This window comes from Netta rufina (genome assembly GCF_964035555.1).
Source record: "Netta rufina genome assembly, chromosome: 14".
Taxonomy (NCBI): Eukaryota; Metazoa; Chordata; class Aves; order Anseriformes; family Anatidae; genus Netta; species Netta rufina.
This window is the reverse complement of record NC_140137.1, coordinates 9620438-9642380: the sequence shown is the minus strand read 5'-3', so window position 1 is coordinate 9642380 and position 21943 is coordinate 9620438. Positions and strand designations below refer to the sequence as shown.

The window sequence follows — 21943 nt, the reverse complement described above, 5'->3', positions numbered from 1 at the left end:
CCTTGCCGGGAGGGCTTCGCCTCGCTGCGGGGCCCGGCCGGCGGCGTCCGGGAGCACGGCGGGGACCGCGGCAGCGAGGCTGCGGCTCGGCTCCACGCCTAGGGGCGCCGCGCCGGGAGGAGGGTCCGGGTCCGCGCCGCTCCGCCCCGCCGCGCCCGCCCGCCCGCCGCGCCGCAGCCCCGCAGCCCGGCCGCCGCCGCCGCAGGGCCGGCGGGGAGCGAGCGGCAGCCGGCGGCATGAGGCGCGACCCGGCGCCCGGCTTCTCCATGCTGCTCTTCGGCGTCTCGCTCGCCTGCTACTCGCCCAGCCTCAAGTCGGTGCAGGACCAGGCGTACACGGCGGCCGTGGTGCTGGAGGGCAAGGTGCAGTCCGTCGCCGCCCCCCCCCCCGCCGGCGGCGGCAATGACAGCCGCGGAGGCGCTGGCCCCGCCGGGGGGGTGCTGGTCAAGGTGCTCGACCTGTGGCCCCTCAACAGCGGCGGGCTGCAGCGGGAGCAGCTCATCAGCGTGGGCTCCAAGGCGCCCTGCTTCAAAGTGAAGCGCAACCACCGCTACATCTTCTTCCTCGAGCCCACGGAGGAGCCGCTCGTCTTCCGCACCGCCTTCGCCCCGCTCGACACCAGCGGCAAGAACCTCAAGCGGGACGTGGCGCGGATCCTCTGCGCGGACTGCGGTATGGGCCCCGGCGGGGGCGGCGGGGGGCGGCGGGGGGCGCCGGGCCCGGGCGGCCGGGGGACGGCAGCGGGGCGGCGCCGGGGCAGCGGGTGCCCGGCGGGTACCACCGGCGGCACCGTGCCCCGCCCGGGCTGGGGGCCGCTCCGCCATCGCCCCTACCCCCCCGCGCCGGCCGGTACCGGGGCTGTGCCTGGCAGCGGGCCCGGCAGCGCACCCCCCGGGCACGGCCCCGGGGTCTTGGTGCGGGTTACGGCGACTCCGCTCCCCTCCCTCCCCGGCTCGAGGTCCCGGTCTTGCCCCCGCTGCCCCGGTCCCCGGGCGCCGCGCCAGCAGCGCAGCCCCGAGCCCCGGTGCGGGGCGCGGAGGATGGGCCCGTGGCCCGGCTCCTCTCGGCCCTTACCGGCGGCTTCGGGGCGCTGAAGCCTTCCGCCCCCCCCTCCCCGACCACCCCGTCGGGTGCTGCTTTCCCCGGTTTTCCTCGGTAATCGCGGCCAGCCCCCGGCTGGGAGCGCCGTTACCGGCATGCGGTGGTGGCTCCGTTAACTCTGTGCGCACTGGTGCTGCCTGGTGCATTCCTCTCCCCAGACGTGTTTACTAATGCAGAGATGGGCCTTTCCCCGGGCTGGGCGAAGGGCCTGGAGCAGATGCTGGCTCCCCAGGTGTGCTGTGAGCGCCGGGAAGTTTTGCCTCCTTCAAAATAACGTTCTCATTTTCTGAACTTGTTTGTATTGGATTTTATTTTTTTTCTTCTTTGTTTGGTGCGTTTAGATTTCTGCCTTTGACGTACCTGCTCGGTTCTCTCTGTGTGCTGTGTACTGCTCCTTCGTTGCCTTTCTAAATGTGGTTATGAAATTACTTCGACAGGGGAGTGCCTGCCACAGCGTTACTCGTGTTGTGCCCGATTTTCTCTGCTGTCCTCCGGCAGGGTGAATACCTGCGATGGGCTGGGGGCGGGGGACCAGGAGGAGACAATGACTGCATTTTCCCAGGGTTAGGATCTGAGCTTACAAAAATGCAAGGCTGGCCCTTAGTCCAGCTTTAGCGCTCAGATCCTGTGTCATAAAGCCCCAATGGGGCCAGCGTGAAATGGAGCTCCGAGAGCTGTACTGTGTCGTTAGAAACAAATTTGAGTCTCTCGTGTTTGGTGGCTTGCAAGGATATACAGGGCCTGTCTGCAGGGAATTCTGATTCTCCACTCAATGACAGAACGCTGCACTTGCCCATCGGGTTAATTGGCCGTTTGCCTCATTAGAGGCAAGGTGCTACACTGGTAATTCTTGACTCCGTAATGAACATATGTGGGCTTTGTTGTTGTGTTATCAGATAGGTGTTTCTGGAGCAAATACTTTGCCATTCTGGGCTGCTGACCCCAGATTTTGAAGGCCAGACCTGTCTCTATTTTTAGCTACCCAAAAGATAAATTTAGAAGATTGCATTTCCTGGGAGAAAGGTGGAACCTTGCACATCATAATATGTTGTTGAGGAAAATGGGCTAGGACGGCATATGAGAAAACTAATTTGGAAGGCACTAATTTCATGTACATCTGTATGTGGGCCATCATGGACATAGAGGATTTAGTGAAATAGCTATTGTGAAGTTAAAAGAAAGATAAACGGGGAACTTCTCAGGTTTGCGGACTCACAGTCAGGTGAAAGCACGACAAAAGGTACATGGCTTTTTTTTTTTTTTTTTTTTTTTTTTATTTAAAGCAGGAAGGATTGCAAACTTGTGTATCTGTGAGCAGCAGGGTATGGCTTTAAGAGGAATGGAGGCTGCTCTGTTGCTTTCTGGATCAGGCCCAAATTGTTATCATGTAGGCTGATGTAACAACAAGTTAAAGGATGTCATTCCGCTGTGACACCTTCTTGGAGCTGATGCTTTTGTTTTTGTGTTTTTGATAGTCTGAATAGGCTCCCTGGCTAAGGGACTCTGCAGGTTGTCGAGAACATCATCTCAGCAGAGCTATACAGCAGATGCAAAAGGAAAAAAAGCTGGTGGTTGGGAACTGTCATAACTGTGGTTTTGTCAAGTGACGAAGTTTAAATGGGAGCCTCAGCATGCTGCACTTGTAGTTCCCCAAGCAATGCATGCTCTTGTTTCGGCTGGGGCACCAGGAGGTTGGTTCTGAAGGTGACATTCCTGGCAGGATCTTCTGATTTGTAGCATCTGAGCTGCTGGAAAGGTGCATGGACTGGGAAACCAGGCCATGGTCTGTTTTCTTGCTCCTTGGTTTCAGCTGGGAGAGGAAATCTGAAGAGACACCCGTCTATTTCTCATTCTCGCTGCAGATGGGGGCAGTGGACAACTCTAAAATTAACAGAAGGTGAAGTGTCTGGACAAAAAGTGATCTCTGAGGGACAGCCAGGCTGCAGCCATGCTGCATATGGTATTATAGAGCAAGGAGGAGAGGTGCTGGCACTACTGCTGAATGATCAGAGACGGACCTCATGGCTCTGATCACTATCCCTCCACTTCCAAAGATGGAGGCCTTGCAGGACCGTCTTCTCCCTGCTCTGGCTCTGTGCCTGGGTGTTTTCTAGTGATTCATACCCTTCCCACAGGCTAAGATGCTGTGTCCTCTGCTCTCACTGCTTGCTGAGGTCCAGGATGCGTTGCAGGACCAGGACTGCGATTGGAGCACCTCTGTCTCTCTCCAATCTCTGCTGTTGCCTGCACAGCTTGCTTGGAGAAGAGAAGGTAGATGGTGAGGCTCTTCAGGGGTCCAGACCCTTGCTGGGCAGCATTGGGAAGGCTGAAGGAGACGGAAGGACAGCATGGGGCGTGGGAGGCAAAACGGGAAAATCAGTCTGTGCAGCTGGTATGTGCAGAGCTTCAGGAAGCCTGTGAACTTTGGGAATCTGTTGCGGGCCTCAGCTGGACTGCTTCGTGTCTGTCTACCCCACGCTGAGGTCCAGAAATGGGGATTCTCATTTTGGACAGTCTCACTGCTGGGCAGACTCGGGAGGCTGGGACTTTCCTGCTTGCAAAATCCAGAGGTTTGCAGCCTTTGCATCTCTGCTGCACAGCCATGGGTGAAGTGAGCGAGTGTTTGTGTTCCCCTGGCACACAGGGAGCAACCTGCAAAGTACTGCTGGTCCGTGGTCCCAGGATTGTATGGGTCTCACCACTCACTTGGCCATCTTAAAACCTCTTCTGCACCGGCAGTATTGTTTTTTTCATGCTGTTATATAATGCTTCCTGTTACTGCTTCTCCTCCGGTCTCTTTTCTTTACATCCTTTAGCTCCTTAATTTTGGATGGTCTCTTATTTCCTCTGTGCCTAAATGCACAGATCAGGAAGAAGTAATAGGTGCAAAACCCAGCACTGGCTTTCACAAGTGGTGTGTCTGTGTGGCATGACATCCCTGCTTGGACCACTTCTGATTTGAGTCCAGAAAGGGGGATGTGGTCTGGATACTCCTCGTCCTCAAGGCTCTCTTGTATCATAATTTGCTTTCCACTCTACATGAACTGATGTTTCTTGTGCAAAAGATGTACCAGTAGGTATTTTGTATACTGGGGGGCTCTTGAATGAATGGTTGGGATTTAACCTCTTTGGGCACCGATTTCTGCTTCTACAGAGGAACAAATATCTTTCTGCCTCCATATGCAGGAAATTGCAAAGTAGATTTAATTAGATCTTGTACATCTCTTGGAGCACTTCACTGAAAATGCTGCAGATTTCCAGGACAAAGTACACGACTAGCCTGTAGGATTAGTTAGCTTAGTCTGAACGGGTAATCTGGTGGTGGCAGATCCCTGGGAGGATTTGCAGGCACAGGACCTGTTGTTGCAGCAGGTACTTTGTATAAGATGAGGTTCCTGATCAACACCCTCCCTCCTCACCCTGCCTTTTATTTTCCTGGTCAGAAGGTACCTTGAACTCAATGGGAATCAGAAACATGCTGTGGCTGTGTCATTGGGTTTGGGGACCACACATTGCTGGCAGCTTTATCTGTGGATTCTCAGAGCCAGGGTGGTTTTAGCTGGCCTTTGAGGAGAGTAGGGAGGACTGATTTTGAAGGGCCCGCGGGAAAATACAGCCCTCTGGATTGTAGTGTAGGTGTTGCTGCCTGAAATAGCACCGACAACTTTGGACAAGAAGCTCATGCAAAAACATCCCTCTCTTCTATCCTGCAAATCATCTCACTTGCTCCGCGGGTGGAGGGGAAGGATGCAGGCTCCAGCCAGGGCTCTCCCTGTATCCCAGGACAGCTGTGGAGCAGGGAGCGAAAAAGTTGGATTTTCTCATGTGCCACCTTGCTCATTAGAGTTGTCTGATTTTTTTTTTTTTTCTCACCACCTTCGGAAAAATCACACTTTCTTAGGCTCACAGAGGAGTGAAAACTTGTTTCCTTCTTTCTTTGAACTTCTGCAGATGGGGAGTGGTCACTGAGCTGCAGAAAGCTTTTATCCCTTCCAAGGGTGGCACCCTTCTGCTTGCTCTCTGCTCCTGGTTTGGTGGCACAAGGGGTTCTGCCTGGGCATGGGCATGGGATGGCTGTGTCCCCATGGCCAGTTCACCTCCTTGTCTCCCAGCTGAGTCAGCCGTGAGGGAAACTGGCAACTGAAGCTTTGCTCAGCTGGTGCTGCAGGTCCAGCTGTACCTGGAAGACCTGAGGATACACCCACCTGGACATATGCTGTGCATACAGCAAAACCTGGCTAGGTTCTCAGTCCCCATTTCAGAAACACTTCAAATGATGTATCTCCCCAAGGATCTCTATAAGTAACAGGAGGCTCTTGAATGATCCCAGGAGTTCTGGTTTCTGTATTGAGGGTCTCCCCGTACACAGCCCCCGGACACCAGCTGCTGCCCAGTGGCTGTCTTTGTGCCCTGCTGGCTAATAACCCTTAGATATGGGCCCTGAAGCATAACGGCCTTTCTAAATCACAGGCAACACCTTGTCTTGGGTTTGGATCTGGATCAGAAACTGGTGCATGCTTGGGAGCACAGAGGCAATAAACTCCATCACTAGGCAGAAAGGGAGCCATGTTCTACTGCAGCTGAGCTCCCCACTTGGGTTTGGGCTGGAAAAAGTAAAATGCACCATGATCACCAGGATCTGGGGCCTTAAAGCATCTGGCATGCCTCAAAATCTGCTGTAAAGTCCCTCAAGGTATATGGGCTTTGCAGCAAAGGCAGCACACCCTAAATTTTGGAGCGAGGGAGCCTCTCCCAGCCGGATCAGGCAGGGCTGCCAGTTCCCTGGGCAGCATGGCCTGGGTCCTGTGGAGAATGGCTGCTGCTCTGCTGGGTTTGGGACACTGAATGCTGGTGTTGGAGTGCACCTTGTCTCTGTCTCCCATCCTGAGTCATTGTGTGGCACTGCTGAGTGTAGAGGAGAGCTCTGCTGTCCTGGAACAAGTGTGCAGGATTCCCCAGGGATCTGTGGCTGCCTTTGACAGGCAAGAGTGCAGGTGCAGTGAGAAGGGCACAGGGGAGAGGTGTGAAGTTGTTCAGTGGTGGGCAGCAGGTTTCCAAAGGGCTTGCAAGTCTGTGAGCCTGTGGGTTACTCTGGCTGCCTGAGGAATTCTCTCTGTGGAGAAACCTAAATGATAAAGTGACAGGAAGGGATAAAGTGTGTCCACTGAACCAGGGTGCACCGTGGCTGGCTCGCAGCTCCTGTCACTCTGCTGGGGCCTGTGCTGGATACAGCAGCTTGCTTGGTGCTGGTCATGCTGGCGGGGAGCTGGGCTGGCTGTAGCAAAGGGCCATGAGAGATGTCAGTAATTCTGCCTCTCCCCGTGCTCTCACTGCTGACCAGAGCAGGCTGCCAAGATGTGAGCACACATCCTCCAAAGCTGCTGGAGCACTTTGATGTCTCAGTGGTACTGTTTAAAGGAGAAGGATCCCTGGGGAGCCATTCTCTGTGCTGTGCCATGCTCTGTCCAGTGCAGATGGTGGAGGACTCAGGTCCTCAGTGGAAGCTCAGAGATTGTGTGCAGCCAGGGGAGGCTCCAGAATAAGCTCATCTCCCTAGCAACTTTGGTAGCCAGGCATCTGCTTGCTTACTGAATTGGATATGCAGCACTCACCCCCCCCCCCCAGCGGGTGTGAGCACCTCTCGGTGCTTTCTTCTCAGGTCTGGGAGGATGTGGAGAGGTCTGCCAATTGCCTGAAATTTTGGGGACAGCGTATGGAGCTGGCAAAGCTGGGCTAAAGATCAAAAGGAAGATGAATCACTGTGCTGCTCTTCTACTGAATGACCGTGCTTCCAGTGCTCGGCTGCTGTGGTCTCAGATGCTGGGCCGTGTGCTGCAAAGCTTGGCCAGAAGGGTCAGTAAAAACTACTTTCACTTAATTCCTGTGGGCCAGCTCTGTCCTGGATAAGAGGGTGACCAATGTGGAGGAGGCAAAATGTGAGGCTCACCAGAACATGGGGTACCAGAGGAGTACCAGAGGGGACCAGATGATTTGCAACTTGAATCAAAATGTGTGCAGCTACAGACGGGCAAACATGGGATGTGATCAGGTTGGAGGAGGTCACCTCTGTGCTCAGACGATTTGAAGAGAAGTTTTGTATGAAGAGAAGTTTTGTATGAATGCCACAGCAGACAGTACTGAAGATGTTACAGGGAGGGGGAGAGGTCATATTAGGGGGAGAAAAAGGAAACAGGAAAAGATACTCAGTGGGCTGGTGAGAGACAGAAGATGCCACCTTGGAGACCGAGGGCACTGGTGATCAGCTGAGCAGGGGTTTCTTGCCTCTTTGTGTGTTGGGATTAGCCAGCTCTCTGTTTCAGGGAATCCTCTCTGTTTTTTTGGCCTTTACTGCCCTGAGGTAGTAAAGGCGAGCAATTGCTCCCTTAAGGTATCTCTGCAATCCCAACCATGACCAAAGCATGACCTCCTAGAAACGCTGCTCAGGATGAATCAGGGGTTGAAAGTCATCTCGGCCTCATGGTGTTGGTATGGGCTCAGCCACCAGTGGCCCCAGCTGGTGTGGCACTTTGAGGATGGAGCTGGGTGGGCTGATGAGAAGAAGCTGTGTGCATAAAAAGAGGCTAGAAGACGGCAACAGCCTTGACAGGGCTGGGGGAACTGAAAACAAGAGGTATCTGTCCCCTTGTCAATGGTAGCCTGGTGTGGATCTGTGTGAGAGCTGTCAGCAGAGCATTTTGACAGCAGGTTGGGTGGGCAAGCAGCAGTAATCACCCTGGTATGGGTGGCCTCCTTGCGGGCAGGAATAGGGATTAGAGAACTGCTCAGGTCCAGTCCCACTCTGTTGTAACCCAGGGACAAGGTACTTCAGCTCACAACTTGTTCCTGGCCAGGACAGTCCTTTAAAATCTCTTGCCTGGGCTGTGTGGCTTCAGTGATTCTTACTGGTCCCCCCACCTGCCCCATGCCCTGTTGGCCACAGCAGGACAGTGCCAGGCTTTGCTATACTCCCATCTCTTATTGTCTGCTGCCCTGTGGAAGGCAGCTGCATTGTCTGCTGTGTCCTGATTTCACAGGAGTGGTTGGTGGCAGGGTGGCTGCTGTGGTGTCCAGGCTCAGCATCCCTCTGGGGTGGGACACACATGCTCATTGGGTGGGGATGTGTCGTGGTCATGAGAGAGCCCCCAGCTCCCACCCTTTTCATCCCGTCTCACCCTTCCTGGCTGGGAGGAAACCATTCTTTGACCTCTTGATGAAGCTGAGGGCTCTGGGAACCCTTCTGATGGGCTCAGGTGCTGGAAATGAGCTGGTGGGATGTGCTGGTGGGAGGGTGGGGATTGGAATCAGCTGTGCTTTCTGGGCTGTCTCAAAGCTGGCAGTAAAGCACCAGCCCTGGCTGCTGCACTCAGAGGAGCCTGGCCCCCTTGGACCTGGGCTCCCTGCTGCTGTGCTGTCCGCTGATGCTGTTTGGTGGGCTTGGGGCAAGCCAAGCCAAGGTAAGGTCAGGATCAGGCATGGCCTGTGCTGTAAGTTTCTACCCAATATAAAGTGCATTGGGTGTGACAATCAGCAACATGTCTCTTTGCCTTGGGGACTTGACAAGGGGTATGAGTGGGCTTTGAGATGTCTTCCTTGGGGCTTGGGTCTTCCCCTGGGTTTGTGGGACGGCACTAACCTCAGTGATGGGAAGAAGTGCCTCCAGCCACTGCCTGGGCTCACTGCTCTGGGTGCTCCATCCTTCCTATCTCCTCCCCACCAGTCTTCTTTGGCTGCCCTTCTGTGCGCCTCAGTGCGGAGGAGTGGCTGAGTCTCCCCTAGGCTTTTTGCCTTGAGCCAAGCTGACGATTGCCGGTGGGAGCCCAGCCTCACCAGTCAGCATCCCTGGGAATATCCCCAGCTTGTGGGGTCTCAGCCTTCTCTCTGTATCTACAAAGGGAGAGCTGGGCTGCCCTGGTCCCTGCGCCCTGTGCAAGGAGGCTGCCTCAGCCTGCGATACCAGCACTGTAGGGATGCTGGGCACCTGCACCTTCCTCCAGTATTGCACTGTCTGCCAGGATCTGTTTCCTCATCCTGGCCCTGAGCTCTGTGAGGAGTTGTCTGGTGAGGCTGGTGTGACCTAGGGGTCTTCTTGTGGTTCCCTGGCACTGGGGATGTGCTCACGATCTTCCTGGGCAGCTGCATGGTTATGTCCTGCACTGGAACAAAGCAGGGATTCTTGTTCTGGACCTTCCTGCAGCTCCTGGCTTGGTTTGGTGCACTCCATGTGCATGGCAGGAGGAGCTAGTGCCTGTTTCAGTGTCTGCACACCCAACCCTGCTTCTCCAGCAGCACTGCTGGCCCCAGGCAAATGGGACAGACATCAAATGTGCATCCCACCATCCCAGTGCTGCCCTGATCCTGAGCACTCTCAGAAAGATGCCTTGGTGTCAGAAAGTGGGGATGCAGCTGGAGTGGAGGTTTGCTATAAAGCGGGATTGCTCTTCGGGCACTTTTTCTTCTGAGGTTGGTGATTTAAGCTGGTCTTCCCTAGTATGGTGAACAGGAGAGGCTGGGTCTGCAGGCTGATTCTCTGTGCTGTCTTTTCTTGGATGTTCAGGCACAACAGTGACTGCAGGGCTTGGCAAACGTAGTAAGAGTCTGAGGCCTGAGCATGCCCTGGAGTCCAGGTGGGCTCATAGCCCAAAGGGAAACCTAGAGGAGGGTGAGGTGGCCTGGTGGCTTTGGGATGATGAGATGTAGGTAAGATGCTGGGAAGGACCCTGAGGTTTTGGGGCGCTGAGTTGGACGTACAAGGAGATATAGCTTAATCTGGGTAGAAAACAGGGATTTATTCTTCTCTACCCACAAGAACTAGGGTGATGGGAAGCAACAGGCATAGGGTCACCCAAAGAATGTTCTTTTTATTTTACCGTGCTGCTGAGGCCAATGTGAAGAAGCATTATGCAGGCTCCCAGGGGTTGTGTCTGTGTGTATGGGATAGTTGGGGTGCAGCCACTGATTCTGGATTTCCCCAGATGCATCACTGCCAGAAGTGGTGGGGTGCCAGGGGAGGGGCACAACATGGGTGCTGTGATTGCAGCCCCAGGAAGGCTGTGCGGTGCAGTAAGGCAGTGGCATGTTTCTCCTTTTAATGAAGAGTAATTATTTCGTGAAGCCTGATCTCCCTCACCTGGGCCAAGCTCCAGAGAAGGAGCTTTGTGGAGCATCTGCCTTATTTCTACCTGATGGTCAGTCAACCTGGAGGCTGCAGCACAGAAAGCCAGCTGCTGTTGTGTGGGTTTGTCCCAGCCCTGTATGTGGGTGGCTGTGCCATTGCACACATGGCGTGGAGTTGTGTTTGTGCCTCTTCATGCTCTGGAGGAAATGGGTGCAGGCAAGGGGGCTGTGCATGGAGATTTGGGTTCACTTCCCATCTGTGCCACTGACAGTAGGAAAGCTTCTTAGCATCCCCATGCTGTGATTCCCTGCCTGGCAGGATGCTGCTTTGCATGCTCTGCTAAGGAGCTGGCGGAAACTGGTCATGCACTGGATTATGTATCGGTATATCAGCACTGGAAATCAGCAGAAATAGCAATGAAAGTCTGTCCTTGCTCCAGCACCTGCCGCTGATGGATCTCAGAGTATCTGGGATTCATCCCCTTGGGTGCAGGGCTGTGTCTGCAGCTGACCGCTCCTCCTTGGAGACAGCAGACCCTGCTCAAAATAGGACAGATCCTGTGGTGGTACTTCACGCAGCTGGGAGGATCTGAGTGGGTGGCTAGGAGCGGAGGAGCCCTGGCTTGTTCCCAGAGCAGGTCTGCAAGGGACCTGCCTGCTGCCAGCCAGCAGCTTGTCGACTCTCCATGGGTGGCCATCTAGCTTTCCCAGCCGAGCTCAGCTCACAGCAGAGGTGCTACATCTGCAAAGACATAAACCTGTGGTCCCCAGACCTGTCTCTGATCTGCAGCGGCACGCTCTGTCTGTGTGGGGGAGCTGTGACGTGTCAAGAGATGATCTCTGTCAGTCCATCGCGTGGTGACATGCAGGCTCTTGGCATCTAGGCTGTTTTTCTCATTCTCAGAACTAGCTGGGAGTGCTGGCAGCGAGCACTGTTCCCTGAGGGCACTTGATCCTGCATGGTGGTGTGGAGAGATGATTTCCCAAGCTGTTGGAGCAACTTTGTGGTGCGTGTTGTGATGGAGGATGCTTGGGTAATGGGGCCTGAGCAGCTGGTCTGTTTGCTTATGAAATTCTGCAAATCTGTAGCTGCTGTGTGGGTCTGAGCAATTTAGGTTGTCTTGTGTGTTGAAATGACTCTGGAAGTTGCCATCAAGGCCCACTTTGCAGCCCTCTGGGATGCTACGTGGCAGTAAATGTTACTGGGAGGCAGGGCTGTGTGTGCAGGTTGACTTCTGCAGACTTCCTGGTGAGAGGAAGGTGCTCAACACCTGTGCTGAGAGAGCTTATCCAGAGCCCTCCTGCCTCAGGTTGCAGGTGATCTCTGGCCTCTCTTTCCTTCCCAAGAAGGCACTGTGAGCTGAAGTGCCTTCTCCATGTCATCAGAGCAAAAGCACAGAGACCAGAGCAGTCATGTCAGGACAGCACAGGTGCAAGAAAGCAGAGGAAATCTGCCCCATGGGATTGACACGCCTGTAGAGAAAACAGCTGAATTTGCCAAGAAAGTGCATGCTGTCTCTGTAATCAGACTGGTAGCTGTGAACTATGGCCATTGCGGGAATAAGGTTCCAGATGGTTCTCCATCTCTCAAGAGGAGAGAACTCCATGGTGAGCTTTGAAATTGCTGCTCTCATTAGGTCATTGGCCAAACCTCGGATTTGGATGTTAAAACATCCAGAAAAGGGTCTGGTGACTGCTAAATCAGAGATGCATTAAGTGGTTTCTGGCTTCAGAATGGCAGACAGGCACATGTGATGGTTCTGATAGGAAACTGACCTTCTCAAACTTACCTGCCAGGAGAGGGGCTATGGTTTCCCTGCAGTGGCTGGTGCCAAGGCAGCCCTGGGTGGCTGCAGGATTGCAGCTGCCTGTGCTGGGTGCCAGCTGCATGGCTGCAAGTGCTGGTGCTGAGCTTTGGGGTTTTGCCATCAAGGTGCTGCTGGATGCAGCACTGCAGGTGGGGCCTCACAAGAGCAGAGCAGATGGGGACCATCACCTCCCTCCACCTGCTGGCCACTCCTCTGTTGATGCAGCCCGGGGTGCAGTTGGCCTTCTGGTCTGCAAGTGTGCACTGCTGGCTCATGTCAAGCTTTTCACTCACCAGAACCCCCATGGCCTTCCCTGCTGGGCTGCTCTCCATGCGTTCTCCCAGTCTGTCCTCATGTCTGGGGTTGCCCTGACCCAGGTGCAGCCCCTTGCACTTGGCTTTGTTGAACCTCTTTAGGTTCGCTTGGGTGCAATTCTTAAGATTGTCCAGGTTGGGGACAACTTGGGATATTCTATGATTCTATGTTTCTATGATTCTGGGTTCCTTTGAATGGCATCCCGTCCTGTTGTATCAACTGCACCACCTAGCTTGGTGTCATCAGCAAACTTGCTGACAGTGCACTCGATCCTATTGTCTATGTCATTGACAAAGATATTAAAGAGTACTGGTCCCAGGATGGACCCCTGAGAGGCACCATGTCTCACTGGCCTCCACCTGGGCATAGACCCGTTGACCACCACTCTCTGGGTGTGGCCTTCAAGCCAATTCCTTATCCAATGAATGGTCCACCCTTCAAATCTATATCTCTTCAATTTAGAGATAAGGATGTTGTGTGAGACCGTGTCAAAGGCCTTACAGAAGTCCCCCAGCCTTCTCCATGTCTGTTGTTACCAGTTTTCCCTCCTTGTTTACCAGAAGGGGTACACTCTTCTTGGCCTTTCTTTTCTGAGCAATGTCCTTATAGAATCCCTTCTTGTTATTCTTTGCATTCCTTGACAAGTTTAATTCCATCTGTGCCTTGGCTTTCCCAATCCCATCCCTGCACATCTGGACAGCATCCCTTTACTCTTCCCAGGCCACATCCCCTTGCTTCCACTGCCTGTGCATTTCCTTCCTACGCTCATTTTGACCAGCAGGTCCTTGCTCAGCCATCCTAGTTTCCTGAAGTCCCTGGCACTTCACCTCCTGAGCCTGTGAGGTGCTGAAATGCAGCACATAGATCTTTGCAGAGTCTCTGACTCTGTCCCCAAGAGGCTGCAGGGTTCATACTCGGGTATTTATTAGGTGGGCTTGTCTGGGGGCCACTTCAGAGATGACAGTGGTGCAAAGCTGAAGGCAAAGCAGCTTCCTCCCTCTCCTTTGGTCTGAGGGTGTAAGGAGCAGGGTCAGTGATGCCTCAGTAGGGCAGATGGCCCTGGGGAGGATTTGTGCTTGCTTCCTCTCAGGGCAGGGGTAGAACTGGCTAGGACTTTTCATGTGGCCTGAGACATCCCTGTGAATGGGGAGGGTGGGAATAAAGATCTTTAACTGTGGTATCAGGTGGGTGCTGCAGGGAGGGAGAATCCAGGCACTCCCCTTCTCTCCTGGCTGCCTATCTCCTGCCTGGTGCAGGGCAGCTCAGGTGCCAATGCTGTTGAAGGAGGGCCCCAGAAGAGAGGATGGGCCAAGGGACATGTCACTGGCAATGGTTCATACTGTGGCAGCCCCAGCTGCTGCACAGGTTGCCACTCCACACCTCCTGCTGGCCTTGAGAAAGGAAGAGTGGTTGTAGTGAGAGGCAGTGCTTGTGCGAGGGCCTGTGTGTTTGGGCTCCTCCTGTTGAAAACCAAGGTCAGCCACTAGCCAGGAGTTCCCAGGAATTATCATATCATGTCAGTGGGAAGGGGTGAGTGTGGAGCCTGTGGAAAACATATCCATGTCCCTAGGACAGAAACCTGCCCAGCAGTGAGGCTTGGAGGCCTGTAGCAGACAAACACCTTCCAGTAAGTTGGGCTAGTAACAAGATTTTGTGTGGAACAGATTTGTACTGGTCTAAATTCATCTTTTGCAGGAGGGTGGTGGAATGGCACACATGAGGGTAATATGGTTGCAGCGTCTGAGGGAAACCCCCCTCCTAGAAGTCTTAGTTTTATGACCAGGCCAATGTTCTTCAAAATAATGTGTTTTCTCCTTCTCTGTGTGACCAATGATATGGGAAACCCTTCTACAAGGACATAAATTCTGCCCATCACTGGCTTTCTCTTAGCAGTGCTGAATTTCCTCCTGTGCTGCTGTTGTCTTTCTCCTTTCCCTCTTCTCCTCTTCTCCCTCCCACACCCACTATTCTCTATCATGCATCCTCTGCTTTCAGAGCAGTAATTGCAGATGAGCTCAGAAAACCCTAACATATTTTTAATGATGGCTTTGGTTTCTTTTTCTGCAGTGTTCTCTGAGGCTGCACCCTGTTAGAAAATATGAATTTGTTTCAGTGAGTCTTTTTGTTTAGACTTGAGGAAATTTCCTTAAAATTCACTTTTAAGATGATAAATGGGAATATGAAGTTGTCCAGTGTCATTAAATGTGCAGAACACTCAGATTGTACCTGCCTGCTAGAGAGGACTCTCAGCATCCCTTCTAGATGTCCCTGTTACAGGAGGTTGCTGGTGAGACACAGGCATTTTTTTTGTAGGAAGTAAGGTGATTTTTGAGGTGAAAAATCACAGAAGTCTGCCTAGAGCAGACCCTTGTGCCCTACCTAATAACCTGTGATGAAATAACAGGCCTGGTAAATGATGGGAGAGCACTCCTGGAGTGCTGGGTCCAGTTCTGGGCTCCCCAGGACACGAGGGACATGGAGCTACTGGAGACAGGCCAAACAAGGGCCATGAAGGTGATGAAGGGACTGGAGCAGCACTGCTATTAGGAAAGGCTGAAGGAGCTGGGACTGTTCAGCCTGGAGAAGAGAAGGCTCACAGGGAATCTTGTTGATGCCTGTAAATAGCCAAAGGGAGTGTTCAGAGAGGACAGAGCCTGGATCTTCTCAGTGGTGCCCAGTGCCAGGACAAGAGACAGTCGGCACAAACTGAAGCACAGGAGGTTCCCTCTGAGCATCAGGAAACACTTTTTTACTGTGTGGGTGACCAAGCACTGGCACAAGTTGCCCAGAGATGTTGTGGCATCGCCCTCTTTGGAGATATTTAAAAGCCATCTGGACACAGTCCTGTACACCCTGCTCTAGATGTCTCTGCTTGAGCAAGGGGTTAGACCAGATGACCTCCAAAGATTTGATCCAACCTGAAGAAGTCCATGACTGTGATCAGCTCAGGACCTCTTGCCCATGTGGTTCTCATTTGCCTGATATCGACTGCTGGAGACTTACTGGATACGTGGATCCCCCTGGTTTGTTCAGGGTTTGAGTTTGTATGTTAGTGTTTTTGCTATAGGGTTCCAGAAACCCTTGGTGAAGCCAGCAGCTGGGGCCAGCACTCTGGTCTCCATGCTCCCTGCTAGTGAGTTTAGTGGAGGTTTCCACATAAAAAAGGAGCACTGGAGTCAAGGAGCCTTGTATCTGCCTGTAGAGTGCAGAGCCAGGGCTGTACCCGTGCACTCACCTGGCTCCTCTGGCCTTGTATGCTGGCTCTACGTTCCTCATCCTTTCTGAGCGAGAGCTGTGAAGGGGTAGCATCTCTCCCATTTGGCTTCATGGGACAGAGGTCACTCCAGTGCTGTCAGATGCAAAATGATGCACAAGAATACACATATGAGTTCTTGTGCAGCCATGCAACTGAGTCCTGAGAGTCCATCACCCATGCTGCTTTGGACCAGGTCTGTAATATGCTCACTGCTTGCTTTCCCTTCTCCCACTCCCCATAGGTCTTATCCATTCCTGCTGAGGCCCTACTTGTCCGTATGAGACAACTATGACAGGTAGGAGGCTAAGAGCCCTTTGAACACTCTCGTGTCCTCCTGTCACCCCCAGTGCCCTCCTAGGGATGTAGCAGCATGGACTGAGCTCTCTCCAGTCTGTCTCTTGGGCAAAAGGGGGGCTGGGATAGTGTGAGGAGCAGCTCTTTGCTGTCTTCAAACTGGAGTGTATTTCACTTTTCCTTTGTAAAGAGACGCCCAGTGCTGGGCTTGGTGGTGTTGGCAGTCCTGCCTGTTCCCTGCTTCTCAGCCACCACCACCTGCTCCCCGCTCTGCCTTCCTGTGCAGGTCAGTGATGCAGAAATGACAGGGTGAGGACAGAGGCAGCAGAGAACGGCTGCCAGGAAGGCTGCAGGGTGGACATCTTGCCTTTCTGCCCTGCAGCCTTGGGAGAAAGTATCCAGGTGAGAGCAAACATCCTGCCTGTGGCAAGGGACTGTGATGCTTGTTCTAGAGCAAGCAGGTGAGCAGAGTTGAGTGGCATGCCTGGGGCTTCTGGTCCAGCTGGTGGCCTCTAGCTGCTGTTGAAACCTCTGCAAATAGATGTGGGACCAGAACAGTTTGTGCAGATGGGCTGTGACTGTCCTGGCCCTTCTGACCTCTGCTGTGAGCCTGTGACCCGTGTTCCCTCTGGTCTGCTGGACAGGCAGCAGCCAACCCATGCTGTTTGCTGCCTGTCCCATGCTCAGCAGCTGGGTCTGGTTTTGCCGAGGGTGCTAAATGGTGGGTTCAGAGTATGAATGGGAGCAATGGAAGGGGACAGGCCATTCCAGACAGGCAACTATTGTTGTTTTGGTATGTGAGAGCTTCCCTTCACCTGTGTGCCTTGGTTCCCTGCACCGACTGTGCATTGGCTTGTGCAACACAGGCTTCCAGAGGCTGCTGGCAACAGCAGTGCTGCTGCTGTGGCTTTGTATCCCTCGCAGCCAAGATTGGTCAGAGTCCTTGGAGAAGCCTTCAGAGTCACATCAGCATCACTACTGGTAGCTGAGCCAGCTCAGTGCAGGGGATGTGCTCAAATGCCATGGGGAGAATGTGCGAAAGAGAGAAGGCACCAGCAGCTAAAGCAGAACAGGGTTGGGTCACCTTTATTGATGCTCCAGCAGCCTTGTTCAGAGGCAAATGGAATAGTCTTGATGTTGAGGTATTGCACTGAGATACTCAGCAGTGTGTGTGCTGTCTGTCAGAAGCTGCATGCTGCATGTGTGTGTTTATGGCAGAGAAATGGAGTAGCTCTGCCACTACCTCTTCCTAAACCAATTCCACCTGGCTCCTTACCCAGTCAGCAGAGGAGAGGAGGGATCTGTGCCTCCTGCCTGTGGATGTGGGGATATTTCCCTCTCCCTCCCCCTTCAATCACATACTTGCAAAGCCTGTAGCAAGCCAAGCATCACTTGCACTCCATCAGATGTGTGTGTCTATAAAAAGCTTCTCTGGTGTTGCAATTGGGTGGGCTGCCTGTGCCACGTGGTCTCTTGTAAAGGCCTGTGTTGCTGAGCAAGTGGCATTCCACTTATTTTTGGCACTAATAGTCTTTAGTTAATACATAAATTCAGCTTAAATTCTGGATGGAAAATAAATCCCAAGTGGAGGCCCTGCTAATAAGGCAACAGACGCTTCAGGGAGCCTGGGATGCTTGTCAGCAGAGTGGTCATGGCTGCTGAGATCTGAGAGCAGCAACATGCTCATGCATAAGGTTGTTACAACTTCCCATGAGCTGTCGGACTAAATTGCAGAAGAATTAGACAGATGGCCAAGGTGAGGTCTAACTTTAACTGCCGGATCTGGACTCATTACAGCAATCGCCCCAGTGAGATTCCTAGTCCCGTGCTTGCATGGTGAGAAAAGGAAGGAGTTGGAGCATCAGTTGAGGTCTGCAAAACTGCAAAACACCTTCCCCTCTGACAGTCTGCCAAGAGGCCAAGCTGGTTTGAGGTTCTCTGTAACGCTGCTCATTTCTTACCAACCTGCTGCCATTCACTCCAGTGTATTTCCCCACATCCTGGTTCATCTCAGGGAATCTTCAACCCAGACCTGAGAGTGTCTGACAGCTACATTGGAGTGGCTGTTTCCTTCCAGCAGTATATGTGCATGTGAGAGCCTGACTAGGGAAACCTGGCTTTGGTGGCCAGGCCAAGGAAAGCATGATTTTTTTGTCACTCTGACCTTAGCTTTTGCTCCAGTGCTCAGTGTGGTCACCTGAATGAGAGCAGAGCCCAGCATACTGCTGGGGGTTTCGTGGCAGTATGCTGCCCAGTGCTGTGGGTACAGCAGGGCAGAAGGCCCACAAGCCTGAGCTCATCATGCATACGTTGGCTTTGAGGGTCTAGGCTGGAGCTGACTCATTTCTGTGTCCCAGCAAGAAGTCAGCTCGGCAGCAGCAGCATTACCTGGTGACTTGCTCACTCCGCTGCTCTGCAGTGATGCCTACCACACAGACATAGGGACAGTGGCTCTGCTCTGGAGCCCAGCAGTGGGACAAACCCCAATGTGTCCCCTTTGTGTGACTGTGCTGAAGCCATTTTTTGTTTGTATGCCAGACTGACAGGCCACGAGGGATGTACTCACTGCCTTGTCAAACTGCTTCCTGATCTCCTGCCACTTTTATCTGTTGTCCATGAGATAACATCCAATTTATATTGGATGCTTTTTGAGATATGCTCTTTATTTCTGAAGAAGCAGCTCTCTATGCACTTTTCCAGGGTGTTCTCCACTGGCAATGAAGGCCGCTGGTAGTCTGCCAGTAAGTCCCACTCATGCCCTGCCCTGCCTTGTCACTTCCCTTGGAGCTGGGACTGCCACTCAAAAGGGGGGTACGTGCTGATGGCCAGGCTAAGGGAGGGATCAGGCCCTGCTCACCAGCTCCAGGCAGAATCCTTGTTGGTTTTTAATGAACTGCAACTTTTTCCAGAGTTGAAAAGGGATTGGAGGTTAGCTGGGGTTTGAAAGAGAGCCAGTTCATCCCTGGATCTCCTGCTGGCCTGCCTCACCTTGTGCACAAACTCAGCCCCTGTGCACTCATCATGTTAACCCCTTACCAAGTAGCACACAAGATTTTAAAGTCATTTAGATCTCAGATTGTTCAGTGATGTTCAGGTCTCAGTCACAGTCACGACCAATGGTGCAGCATTGGCCTCATGAAGTGAGGAGTCTGAGGTTATTTCCTCTGTGCTGTGGATTTCCACTGGACCCTATTTCTCTCCTCTGTAGTTTCCGTCCAAAAGCCTGATAGGGAAAAGCTTGGTTGTTTAGCTTTTGGGGGCAATGGTGTGCAGTTTCTTTGTTTTCCTTTACTCTTGAATGGGAAGGGAGGGGTCATTCTGAAGCCCATTGGGGCTGTATTTTCTGCAGCAGGGAAAGCCCTGGCTAGTGCTACCAGTGAGCATCCTTAATGCTATAACCCAGCTACAGCCCACGGGCAAAATTTAACAATCTCGAATCTTTATGGGGGAGCTGTAGGTGAATGCAGATATTTTTCTCTTCTCTGATCCCCTGTAACTCTAACTCTATTCTCATCTAGGACCTGCCCTGAGGATATATCACACTGTAGTGGATGCTGTGGCATCAATGATGCGGGGACTCTGGGATGCTCCTCTGGAATCCCCCCTAGCAGGGGCCTTGGGGAACTAAGTGTGTGTGCCTGTGTGTTTGTGCTAAAGGCTTCCTTTAAAGCCAGAAATTATCAATGCTGGAGATTGGGGGAAGAAAGAAATCCCAGCATCTCTGCACCCAGTAGGCAGCAAATGAGCTCTTGGGGTTGGTCGTTGCTAAGCACAGGGCTGGCAAATGAGAAAAGAGCGGTCCAGGCATGGGCTGAGACATCCCAGCTGGGGCTGGCAGCTGGGCTTGTGCCCATGTCTGGAGCAGACACACCAACACGAGCGAGAGCAGTGCAGGGGAATGAGCATTTCACATGCAGTGGCAAGTCCTGGCTGCCTGAGGCTGAGCTGTATAGGTTTGGCTCAGCCCCCAGGATTGTCCTGGTCTCTCTGGTGTGCATCCCTTAATTTCTTGTTACTCTAACCATTCACTGTCCTGCTGTCTTTTTGGCCCCTTTGTACCTAAAGTGCCTCTACCCACTAATCCTGTGTATGCCAGACCCCAGTTCTTGCTGGGGAAGCTGTGTGTCCTCTCCGCCTCTCTGTTTGCTCTGGGCATGGCTGAGGTGAGAGTGAGCCAGTGCAGGGCCTTTTCCGGATCTCTATAAGAAAGGTCCTGCAACACAACAACTTGATCGATAAGATAGCTGTTCTAATAAGACAGAATAAGAAAAGAAATACAGATAGTGAGTAAATCTTAAGTCCCTTCAGATGCTGGGCAATCCACATTTGCTCAGAATCAGACAGACCCTGGATGTATTTCTCCCATGGTGTAGATCAAATCCCATCCCTGGAAGGAAGCTTTCACTTCTGGTTGTTTGAGCAGTTATGCAATTTTCTTTCAATAACACAACTCTGTTCCTAAAGGATGTTCTCATGCGAACTTTCCTGCACTGTTAGATAAACAAACACACAGCTCTGCAGGTGGCGTGATCACCAGTACCGAGTGGGACCTGCCTGCAGGCTTCTCTGTTACAATGAGCTGCTGAGTCTGTCCTGCAGCCACGGGGTTTGTGCAGCACATCACAGGCTCTGGCACAGTGCAGAACAGTGCAGGCATGGGTGTACTCAGGTCATGGATGCATCACTAACAGTTCTTGATGTAGAGTGGTCAGAATCAATACCCTCTCACTGCTGAACCACTCCTGAAATGTAGGGTGCTTTCCTCTAAATATCACTGGTCACCCTTTTGGAGTAGTTGGGTGCTCCAGGCTCCAGCCCAGTGTGATACTTTTTGTGCCCATCACCAAATCTGAGGCTCTCCATATAGCTCAGGCTTATCCTGGCCTCAAGCCTGGTATGTGCACTTGGCCCTCAAGCCCAGATTCTGCACCTGGGATAGGGCACCCCTGGCTATGTGTACAGACTGGGGGACAAGAGGCTGTGCAGAGCAGCCCTGTGGAAAGAGATCTGGGCATTCAGCTTGACAGCGTGTTGAACATGAGCCAGCAGAGTGCTCCAGCAACCAAAAGGGCCAACTGTGTCCTGGAGTGCTTCAAGCACAACATTTCTAGCTGGTGGAGGGGAGTGGTTGTCCCAGTCTGCTCTGTGCTGGTGTGGCCTCACCTCAAGCACGCCATGCAGTTTTGGGCACCACAATGTACAAAGGATATAAAACTATTACAGAGCATCCAAAGGAGGGCTGCGAAGAAGGTGAAGGATCTAGAGGGGAAGACTCATGAGAAATGGCTGAGGTCTCTTGATCTGTTCAGCCCAGAGCAGAGCTGGTCTGATTTTTGAATGGTCCTGTGTGGAGGCAGGAGTTGGACTCAATGATCCTTGTGGGTCCTTTTCAACTCAGAATATTCTATTATACGTACTCTGCTTCCAGCATAGCTCCTGAGATACCAAACTTTCATACACAAGGGAGTGAGAAAGAGAGCTAGTTTGGCATCTTCCTGCTTCTTTTTTGTTCTCATCAAAATGATTTAGATTTATATTGGACATAAGGAAGAAATTTTTCATGATGAGGGTGGTGATATCCTGGAACAGGTTGCCCAGGAAAGCTATGGATGCCTCATAACTGGAAGTGTTCGAGGCCAGGTTAGATGGGGCTTTGGGTAACCTGATCCATGGCAGGGGGGTTTGGATTGGTCCCTTTCAATCCAAACCATTCTATGTTTCTATGATTTTGCTGTCACCAAAACTTGGGTTGTGTCTGTGAATTTAGTATCTCTTCAAGACAGCTTCTGGAGTAATGAGTATGAGGAGCAGCTGAGGGAGCTGGGTTTGGTTAGCCTGGAGGAAAGAAGACTTGGAGACCTTATTGTACTTTACAACTACCTTAAAGGAAGTTGTAGAAAGGTGGGGATCAGGCTCTTCTACCAAGCACCAGGGATAAGACAAGAGGAAATGGCATCAAGTTGCACCAGGGGAGGTTTAGGTTGGATATTAGGAGAAATTTCTTTACTGAAAGGATTGTGCGGCATTGGAATAGGCTGCCCAGGGAAGTGGTTGA

General features: G+C 52.7%; 1 protein-coding gene across 1 annotated transcript in view; it reads left to right on the top strand.

The window, feature by feature from the left end:
- Positions 1 to 236: 236 nt before the first annotated feature.
- Positions 237 to 21943, top strand: part of NRG2 (neuregulin 2) — a gene marked incomplete at both ends in the record, with an annotated part of 175061 nt that continues 153354 nt past the window's right edge. The window contains one exon of the mRNA XM_084295014.1: positions 237 to 672. Within this exon, the coding sequence (XP_084151140.1) occupies positions 237 to 672 (436 nt within the window). The remainder of the gene's footprint in view (positions 673 to 21943) is intronic.